At 42.9% G+C, this 11,113-nt stretch overlaps 1 protein-coding gene across 1 annotated transcript; it reads right to left on the bottom strand.

Annotated features, from left to right (window-relative positions):
* Window positions 1-8,639: 8,639 nt before the first annotated feature.
* LOC117532945 lies at window positions 8,640-10,397 on the bottom strand. Its single transcript, XM_034196561.1, has 2 exons — window positions 10,194-10,397; window positions 8,640-9,437 (listed from the first exon to the last, which is right to left on the bottom strand). The coding sequence occupies exons 1-2, from the start codon at window positions 10,395-10,397 to the stop codon at window positions 8,640-8,642; spliced, it is 1,002 nt and encodes a 333-aa protein (XP_034052452.1).
* Window positions 10,398-11,113: the final 716 nt, after the last annotated feature.

Below are 11,113 nucleotides of genomic sequence, written 5' to 3'. Positions count from 1 at the left end.
ACACACACGCACACAGAGCCGAGCTTGAATGACACAAGCACACTTTTATTTCCATGCAACTCTCTGATGTCTTGCCTCTGTTGCATTCACTGAACATGGGAAATTACAGTCCTGTCGTCCTCTCTAGTGTCATGATGAGGTTCACGTAAAGCACGGTTAAAGGGGAAAGGAAACACCAATTACAGCTATAATATTCCGGTAGTTTATTCATTTTACAATGGATATTGATCGTAATATTTATTGTATATGATATTACTCGCCAAAAGAAAATTAATTATCCGCCGGCCGGGTGGGGAATTCCGGGACCAGGCCGCCGCCATTAGGGGAGTCCCAAATGGTGACGTCACTGGGTGGGTCTTCGCTCCGGGTATCCATACCGGAAGTCAACACAACGTAGCAGATATGGCAGCGATGGAGGAATTTTGCAATGAGATCGACGTTTTGAACGATGCATTTAACTATTCGTCGGGAGATGACATTGATGTGGAAGCATCTACAGTTACCAGGCATCCCATGGCCTATGCTTATGAACCGATTCGGTCGAATACTAGAGTGACATACAATCCGGAATCCGCCGAAAGTACCGACGGTTCTGAACTCGCCGAGTGGGATACCACCAGTTCCAGTACCGACTCGGTCTCAGAGGAAGAAGATGTTGCTCAAAACCTGGGACGAATGGACAACACAGATTGGTTTACATGTAACAATTGTGTGGTGATGCCATCGGAAAATGAATGTAGATATTGCAGGGGAATTGGTATCGACCACATGCTCAATTCAGACGGGAATAATCTCCAGTGTATCATGGAACACCGACTGTTCCCTATGGTTTCCATCGAGAATGATATGTTGGCGATCGCAATGGTATCGCTACGAGACGTGCGTGCAGCAACCCTCGAACGACCAATAAATAGCGAGTAAGTGTAGGCCCTATTTAAAAATATATAATTGTTTTAAATTAAATGATTTGTATTTATATGTGTATCCTATTTATTTCAGCCTCTACAGACTAACAGTTTATCGGCAATTCACCATCTGGACTAGAGGTTTCCTTGGAAAAGGGAACAGAGTGCCGATACCTGCCTGTGTTGTGAATCGGATACGAAGTCACTACCCATCAGTAACCTACAAAGGATTGTAATATTCTGGAGGGATATGATGTGACCAATGATTCCATGCATGGAAGGCAAATCTTTGACAGTGAAATCGTGACATTTAGGCTAGCGAAGAACATTCTACTTTGATAATGGAACCATTCATACAATGTTTGTGATATATCAGAACAGTATTTAGAACTTATATTATCAAGCATATACATGTATCTCACTAGATTCTACAAATGTTTTTCAGTGCTCGATGTTCATAAAGTAATAAAGACCATTTTCCTGAACCAAACTATGTTTTTACCCTTCAAATAATAATATACAAATACTACCAGCATATATTACTTCAGCCATAGACGTCCTTTATGTATTTGCCACAGAGCCCCACAGGTTGACTAAGCTTCATACACCACAGACACATTGAGCCCCACAGGCTGACTTCATATATACGACAGACACATAGAGACCGACATTACTTGTTCACAAATCGACTTAGGTGGTGTGCCACAGCATCCTCCTTCGATGGTTTTACCAGGCCTTTATGCGCACCAAGTGTCCTTTTCTCCTTCTCTGCATCTGTATGACGGTGTTCTGCAAGTTCGGACCTCATGGACGATGCTGATAAACACCTCTCGATTACCCCTACCATGATTTATCTTCGGAAGTTGTAGCTTTTTGGTGTCTTCATCGCCTTCACCACATATCCTCCAGCAGGCTTCGAGTACTGCAGTTTGAACTGCAGTGCCCCCTTCTTGGTCTGTGCCTGCTCATGGTCGATGTTGTGATCCAATGCAGCGAGGCGTGCCTGAAAGCTCTCCTCCGTGAAATTCTTGCGCTTTGGAACGTACTTTGTATACAAATAATGGATGCTCTCCAGCTCGCCAGTATGGATCCCTTCTGTAACCTGCAATTGAACAGAGTGGGTCATGAATGTCAGCATTATTTAGCATTTTTGTTATTACTTAATTTGTCAGATTGCGAACTATTGGAGTCGAGAGATGCCAGACATGCAATTCTCAAACATCACTATTGAATAATCACCCATGGTTGGTGGATAATTCAAATACTGATATTAATTATGCATGTGTTTGTATTTTTTTTTATTACATATTTTCAATTTCATATTTTACTGTTTGTTCAGGGCTACATCCGTTGAATATATTCTCTTTAGATAAATATACTGCTTTGTGGTGAATTTATAAGGCCAGAATATATAAATGAAGATGGGCAATTAAGACAATACCTTATCTAGTTTTTTCAACAGTCTCTTGTCCATGACCACTTTCTGTAGAGTGCCAAAGGCCTTGGATGAACGCTCCAACCAAGGTCGGGAACTCCCATCCTCTTCAGAATAAGGCTCGTGTTCACACTTCAGCATCTTCTCTGCCGACAGCCACTCGTGAACATTGATGATATGATGGAGGATGGACGTCCATTTCTCCTTCAGCAGTAATGCGTCACCATCACATGTACACACACAGTACCAAAGATGGTTGGATACCATGCGCACCCACTCCTTCAGCTCGGTATTCCTGCTCTGCAGCATCCGCTTCTTCACACCTTTCACAATGTGCCACAAGTCAAACTCATGCTTGATGGTCTTGTGGTCCTCACGTAGCATCTTCTGCACTGCAGGGTGGCAGTCTGTGGCTAGTATGGAAATTGTCACATTGTGATCCTGAAAAGATATTTACCATACATTAATTTAATAAAGCCAACATCTTCAATCTCTATCACACGGGTTTGATAGCCACCCCCCCCCCCCCCCCCCCCCCCCCATCATGGCTCTCTAGCATGGCCTCTCTAGCATATCATGTAACAAATGTACATACATTATATATCTTTGGCTATCAGCAGAGATCCCATACATACAATGGCACAGGCAGACAGCTAGACATCACAACCTTTCTGTTGCTTGCTTATCTTTCTTACAGTGCAGACGCTTTTCTGCTTGCTCTTGCCTCTGCTTACTTTTTATGCTGATTTTCCTATTCTTATTCTCTGAAAACTTCGAGCAGCGGCTCCTGGACATTAACTTATCACTGGGACAGTTCATCTTCGTAAATAGACGGAGGGTTTCAGCCATATTTCAACATTTTTACGACGACGTCAGTCTTACAATAGCGTGGCCTAGCAACAGCTAAAGCCTGGTAGGCTACTGCTATTTAGCTAGTTGGTAGCAAAATGCCTCCGTTCTCTACAGATGACTTCCAGAAACTTATACAGAAGATGGCTGTGTTGGAAATGAAAATGCAACGGTTGGAAGTTAACGTGGAAGTGAATGGACTATGTCGTGGGAATGACACGACTTTACCAGTGTTGCAAAATAATGGAGAAGGGTATGCTAACTCACAGCTAGTTAGCAGCTACAAGGATTCCAAGGAACAGGAGGGCTGTGTACCGGGTAATAAATCTACAAGTGGTAGTCCTCCCTGGAACTCTCTGGGTGCAAAGCCTAAGAGTAAATCATTTCCATGGGATTTGGGAGGACGGATAACAGGCAGAGCCCAGAGTTCCGAAATCTGTGATGCAACCGGCTGGCCTGCATTGTTATCACCCAGGAAGAGCGCCTCTTCAACCCCTATTCATACTAGGAAACAGCAGTGGACAGCTGCTAAAGGGAGAATTACAAACAATCCTCCTAAACCACCAAGTGTGCCAATCCAGAACAGATACGCTCCGCTGACCGAGAACCGGAGATCTGATGACCTGGATAACCTGTCCTCTTCACGCAGCAGGGTAAGGACCAATAGCTACTCTAAAAGTAAAAGGCTAGAGGGAAAGCTAACGACTGGGCCTGAAACTCTGATTGTGGGTGACTCTGCTGTAAGAGATGTAAAAGGTCTGTGTAATAAGAACAACACCAAAGTACTCTGTTTTCCCAAGGATGTGGTCTCTGACTTGGCTGAGAAGATCCTGCATATTGGGGCTGAACATCCGACTGTGAAGAATGTGGTACTGCACATTGGAACAAATGATGTTGTGAAACAACAGTCAGAAGTGCTGAAAGAAGACTTTAAATGTTTGTTGGAAACTGCCAGCTCTCTAAATGCAGAGGTGTTCATCAGTGGCCCTCTACCCGCCAGTCAGAAGAGGAGTGGAGAGATTCAGCAGATTGTTTGCACTGAACACCTGGCTTTCAACGGCCTGTACTGACCATTCTGTTCATTTTATTGACAATTTTAACTTTTTCTGGGATCGCAGACATCTTTTCAAGGCAAATGGAGTTTGCCTGAACAAGTCAGGAGTGAAATTGTTTATCTCTAACATATTCAACTGCCTGCGTCATCAATCTGTTCCCTCTGCCAAGGACAAGCGGCAAGAGGAATCAAAACACGAGAAAGACACAACACATCACGCAGAAAACCCTGAAGAATTATCACTGCACCCGCCTGAGGAATGTTCTGATTATGGGAGACCTATGAGACAAATGGAGGAGTCTCCACTGCCCGTCACCCCCCCCCCCCCCCCTGTCAACGCCTTTGAGGATACTCCGTTCACCCTTTCACCCTCGCCCACCCTCCTGGAGATCGATGAACACACAAAGGAGATACAGAGGGTTGGCACCGATTCCTTCCTGGAGTTCAAAGACCAAACGAAGGCGATACGCAGGGCTGGCACCATGTCCTTTACCCCCGCTCCTCAACGACGCCCACCAAAATCACCGCGGAGACGCGCACCATCTCCCCCGTCCTCATCACCGCGCCTACGTCAACCACCTTCCCCCCTGGCAGCATGTCCTCTACCCCTGCACCATCTCGCCCGTCTCCATCACCGTGCCTACGTCGACCACCTCCCCTCCCTTCGAGGGGGCATCTGCAGTCTCCGAAGCCTGATAAGGATGTGTGTGTACAAAACACAACAAACTCTTACTGATATGTGATGGGTCCAGGCTCAAGGGCGTATGGCACTCTCAACTCTTTCCAGGACATGTCGGGGCCCTGCCTGCCAGTAGCTTTGCCGATATCTGTGTTGATAGGTAATAGATTAAGAGCGGTGAATCATAGAAACAGGAAGCGCTCAAACGTTTGTGTGAGTGTATCTAATTTAGCAGTGATTCCATGTCAGCCACAGCTTGTTACAAAAAACATGACTGATAGTGTGTTTAACAAACTTAAACTAGCTTTATTAAATGTCCGGTCTTTGGCAGGAAAAACATTTTTAATCAATGATTTTATCACTGAGCACAATCTCGATTTTATGTTTTTAACAGAAACTTGGATTGAACAAAATAACAGTGCAGCTGTTCTTATCGAATCAACCCCTCCCAACTTTAGTTTTATGAGTCAGGAAAGAATGCATAAGAAAGGAGGTGGAGTTGCTATTCTGTTCAATGATGCCCTTCAATGCAGGAAGACAGCGTATGGAAACTTTGATTATTTCGAATATGTGGCCCTTCGGCTGAAATACTCCTCTCGAGCTCTGTTCCTAAATATCTATAGACCACCCAAATACTGTGCAAGCTTTTTTGATGACTTTACTGAACTGCTGTCTATAGTGTGTATTGACTTTGACCGTCTAGTCATTGTTGGTGATTTTAACATCCATGTTGACAACCCCCAGGACAGAGGGGCTAAAGAACTGTTTTGTGTTCTTGATAGCTATGGACTGACTCAGCATGTGACGGAGCCCACGCACAATAAGGGGCACACTCTGGACTTCATTATCTCAAAGGGTGTGAATATCTCTAAGGTTGTGGTGACTGATGTTGCACTCTCTGACCATTCCTGTGTTTTCTTTGAGAGCTCTATTTCTGTTCACAAAAATGTTCAAAAAGAGGTAACCACAAAGCGATATTTAACTGAAAACACTAGGGAAATGTTTACTCAGAATTTTTCTTCCACACTTGCCCCTGCTAACATCTCAGTAAATGAGCTAGTAGATCATTTTAATTCAAAAATTAAAAATGTTATAGATGCCATTGCTCCAACTAAGGTAAAGGAAGTGTCTGTCAAGAAAATATCTCCATGGAGAAAGGCCATGACCGTGAAAACAGAAAAAAGAGAATGTCGAAAAGCTGAACGCAGGTGGCGAAAAACAAATCTCCAGGTTCACTTTGAAATCTATAAAGAGAGACTTGGCCTTTATAATTTGGAATTGAAAAACGCACGACAATCGTTCTTCTCTGACATCATTACCAAAAACAAAAACAACGCACGTGCCTTGTTTGCTACCGTCGACAGACTAACTAACCCCCCAGTGTCAGTAGCCTCTGAATTTCTATCCACCAGGGCGTGCAATGATTTTGCCTCCTTTTTCACTGACAAAATTCAGAAAATCAGACAAGCAGTCAGTGCCTCTGCATCAGGAACAGCAAATGTGTTGTCCCTATCTCCACTTAACATCAATTCAGACATCATGACACAATTCCATCAGATTAATGATAAAAACCTAGAGGACATTATTCAACTTCTGAAATCCTCCTCCTGCTGCCTTGATATTATTCCAACAGGATTTTTCAAAGATGTTTTGCCTTGCATGGCCTCAGATCTACTTCATATAGTAAACACATCTCTTCACTCAGGTATTTTTCCACAGGCCCTGAAAACTGCAGTCATTAAACCGCTCTTAAAAAAGAATAATCTAGATGCTTCAGTAATGAACAATTACAGGCCCATATCAAACCTGCCATTTCTAGGTAAAATCATTGAAAAAGTTGTTTTTCAACAGTTGAGTAATTTCTTGCATTTAAATAACTGTTTTGATGTGTTCCAGTCAGGCTTTCGTCCAAACCACAGCACTGAGACTGCTCTTGTAAAGGTCTTTAATGACATCCACTTAAACACAGACAGTGGCAGAACTTCAGTGTTAGTATTATTAGATCTCAGTGCTGCGTTTGACACTGTTGACCACAGCATATTACTAGACCGACTGGAAAACTGGGTGGGACTTTCGGAAACAGTTCTGAATTGGTTTGAATCCTACTTAAAGGACAGAAACAACTTTGTTTCTATAGGTAAATACACATCTGAGTTGACAAATATGACATGTGGGGTTCCTCAAGGCTCCATCTTGGGGCCTCTTCTCTTTAACATCTACATGCTACCACTGGCTCAGATAATGAAGAACAACAAAATAAGTTACCATAGCTATGCGGATGACACACAAATTTACGTGACAATTTCACCAGGAGACTATGCTCCAATTCAAACACTGAGTAAGTGCATTGAACAAATCAATGACTGGATGTGTCAGAACTTTCTCCAATTAAACAAAGATAAAACTGAGGTAATGGTTTTTGGAGCCAAGTCAGAACGTATAAAAGTTAGCGCTGAGCTTCAGTCTGCAATGTTCAAAACAACAGATAAAGCCAGAAATCTAGGTGTAGTCATGGACTCTGACCTGAGTTTCAACAGTCACATTAAAACTGTTACTAAATCAGCCTACTATCACCTAAAGAATATATCTAGGATTAAAAGACTAATGTCACAGCAGGATTTGGAAAAACTTGTCCATGCTTTTATCTTCAGTAGACTTGACTACTGCAATGGTGTCTTCACAGGTCTCACTAAAAAATCTATTAGAAAGCTGCAGCTAATTCAGAACGCTGCTACTCGAGTCCTCACTAACACTAAGAAAGTGGATCACATCACTCCAGTTCTGAAGTCTTTACACTGGCTTCCTGTGTGTCAAAGAATAGATTTCAAAATACTGCTGCTGGTTTATAAAGCACTGAATGGTTTAGGCCCAAAATACATTTCTGACCTCCTGCTAAATTATGAACCATCCAGATCTCTCAGGTCTTCAGGGACTGGTCAGCTTTCTGTCCCCAGTGTCAGAACTAAACATGGAGAAGCAGCGTTCAGTTATTATGCTCCAAATATCTGGAACAAACTCCCAGAAACCTGCAGGTCCGCTACAACTCTGACTACTTTTAAATCCAGGCTGAAGACTTTTCTTTTTGTCGCTGCTTTTAATTGAACTATTCATATCTTAGACTGCACTGTAACTTTTATCCATGTACTTTTTTTTCTTTTAATGTTTAATTGACTGCCATGTATTTTTTTTCCTTTAATTTGTATTTTATTAGCCATTTTCTTAATCTCTTTCATTTTTTGTAAAGCACTTTGAATTGCCTTGTGTTGAAAAGTGCTATATAAATAAACTTGCCTTGCCTTGCCTTGCCTTTCTATTCTAAATTGACAATCGTTATTTAAAATTAGACAAAAGATTATACAATATATTGTAGCAATACTACATGTACTATTGACCTGTGAAATAAACAAACTAACAATAGAATACCTGTAGTTTGGAAATACATCTTTCAAGTCCAACAAGCTCCAACCAGTAGCTATTGTTGACCTCTGTCACCTTCACTGTCTGCTGGGCAATGATGAGCCTTGAGTTGATATCAAGCATGGTGTACGTTCCAAACGTAGCACAATGACCAGGGCTGTCACATCGCCCATCGCCTGACACAGTGACAACCTGATCGCCAGTTGCTGCCATCACTGCCTCATTGTGCAAGTTCCAGACACTGGTAACTTCCGGCAGCACATACACTCTCTGGATGTTATAGCAGTGTCTTGTCGAGAGTTATTCCAGGCCCAGACACTGGCATATCTCAGAAAATGGGCCATAAGCATTTCCAGTCAGGAAAATCGCGGCTGGCACTAACAGGTTGCAGGACATTGTGCCATTTAAGAGGGGTTGATAAATCCACACAAACTCATGGCCATCTATGCAGTCAGTTTTCACTGTCAGTCCAAAGCCTTTGGCTGAACAGTACGGCCTGCTGATCACACATTTTCCGCATCCGGCAAAGTTGCATACACAAAACAGCTTCATCAGTTGTACATGGGATACCAGATATTTTTTGTCTGACACTGGATCTTCTCCGCCATCCACTGAATGTTCTCCATCATCCTCGCTGTCTTCGCTGTCATTCTGTATAATGTCATCTTCAGTAGGGCTGTAGTCCGACGAAGAAGGCTCAGTCCCTGGAATGCTCTCCCCAGAGCTGGAAGCATCTTCTTCAGGCATTGACACATCAGGTGTTGGACTCGGTGGTGCTTTGGCCATTGCATCTGCAGGTGCCAGTGTGGCGGATCCACCAGCAATGTCCCTGCTGACGCAATATGGATGATCATGACTGAGCAACTGACTGTTGTTGATGTCATCGGTCCCAGTCTGCACACTCACCAAAGTCACAGTTTTACACGGGCATGGTTCCAGTGGTTCCGTCTGTGTGGCCACAGTCACTGACTGCTCACGTTTAGTTGTGTGTGCCTCCAGTACCTGGGAATCATCACTTGCATCATCAGCACCTATGCAGGATGTATCTTCTGTCTGACAGGACAACAATCCTGCAGCAGTATGGACAGCTCGTTTGACCTGAAACAAAACAATATAAATATGTTACAGGTTAAGGTGAACTAGAAATATTCAAAATCATGACTATGATAAGTTGGCCGGAAAAACTCCATCGCCACTATTTACCAATGTGATTATTCCATAATGGTAAAATAAAGAAACTGTTCATAGAAACCTAAGAATTAAAAGAACGTGATCGAGCCACCACAGCCCATCAGAGAGCAAACAATCAGCCTGAGCTCCATGGAGATGCCCTATAATTATGTAGACCTATGTGTATCTCGGCCGTTGTAAAAAAAATAGGAAAATATTTGTTTTTGAAGACTATTTAAGCAAACTCTCAAACTGTTATTACTCAGAGCAAAATATATTATTTATAAAGGATTGTGTTATTATTAAGCATATGTTCAGAAAATACTCAAGCAGGGCTAAGGATGGGCAGTCATTTTGATGAAGTATACTCCTACCAGGCTACCACATGTACCAGTAGTCAGTTGACATATATTTTGTATTATTTTCCAACACCTCATACATCTTGGCAATACCATCCATTGAACACCTAGTCCAGCAATACTAGCCTTTTTAGGGCTGTTTTCGACAGATGAGCGTGTGTATGCCAGTTTAATTAGTTGAGCTATAGAACACCCCCAATTCTCCATTGTACGTCATAATAATAGCTACCATTTAGTTTGGACGCGATTGCGTTAATTAATAAGGTCACACTGTGTCAGTAAATACATGTGTGAGCTAGTAATCTGGTAGTGCTGCAATATTTACCTCTCTCTCGGCAGCTGAAGCAACTCGTTTGGTGGCTCGAACTTCACGTTTGTTGACACTGTCATTGTCTTGCGCGGCCGACGTGCTGGGACGGTCGGTGTTCCCGACTGCATACGTTGAGAAATCGAATATTGTGGGAACAGATCCTGGCTTCAAATCCGATGTTTTGTATTGAACCAGGCATCCAGATTCATCAAACCTCATTTTGTGGACATAATCGTCATTTTTAAAGTGTTCGCTGCACATACGTGCGTACTGATTCAGCGGCGGATCGGACCGTTTCATGGAAATAACCCATGCTTTGAGCAGCTTCTCATCCGTTAGTGGTAGCCTATGGAAATGTACTTCTTCCTTCTTCGTATAAAATCCATTTGTGCAGCCTGGGGCAATACAATAAACTCCTGACGACGACCGTTTTCTTTTAATGTAAACTACTGGTGCATTGCACGCCATGTTGTTTGTTATTGAGCTTTGGCCCAGGAAGCCGTACCCACTCAATGATGTCACTGGGAAAGTCCCGGAGCAATGGAAGAGCCCATGGTCATTAGGCACGTATTTCAAAAAATAAATTTGCGTATCTCGATCGTTTACATTGGAAATAGACTAGATAAATACATTTCCTAATGGGAATATTGTTGCATGGAAAGCAGTTTGAAAAGTGTTTCCATTTCCCTTTAATGTATTATATTATTGAGGTAGAATTGTCCGGGGCTACAGAAACAACATTCGGGGCAGGCCAAAATATTATTTTTACCAACAATGTGGAATTTATTGGCTACATATTACACAGATTATGCACAGCGGGAGCAGCAATAACCGTCAAATAATAATTCAGACAGGGGAGCTCCGCACCCCCTGCCTGCCGCTAGGGGGTGCTGCAGCGCCCTCAGCACCCCCCTTCCCGCGCCCATGTGCGAGGT

This window comes from Gymnodraco acuticeps, unplaced genomic scaffold (genome assembly GCF_902827175.1).
Source record: "Gymnodraco acuticeps unplaced genomic scaffold, fGymAcu1.1, whole genome shotgun sequence".
NCBI classification, from domain to species: Eukaryota; Metazoa; Chordata; class Actinopteri; order Perciformes; family Bathydraconidae; genus Gymnodraco; species Gymnodraco acuticeps.
Note: the sequence above shows the minus strand (reverse complement) of the source record. Positions and strands in the feature narration are given on the sequence as shown.

What these genes read in the sequence shown, in the direction of transcription:
- LOC117532945 (XM_034196561.1), bottom strand. Translation starts at nt 10,397, where the DNA reads ATGAGGTTTGATGAATCTGGATGCCTGGTTCAATACAAAACATCGGAT. An exon ending in CTTCAGCTGCCGAGAGAGAG is followed by an intron (nt 9,438 to 10,193) that starts GTAAATATTGCA and finishes GTTTTGTTTCAG; the next exon opens with GTCAAACGAGCTGTCCATAC.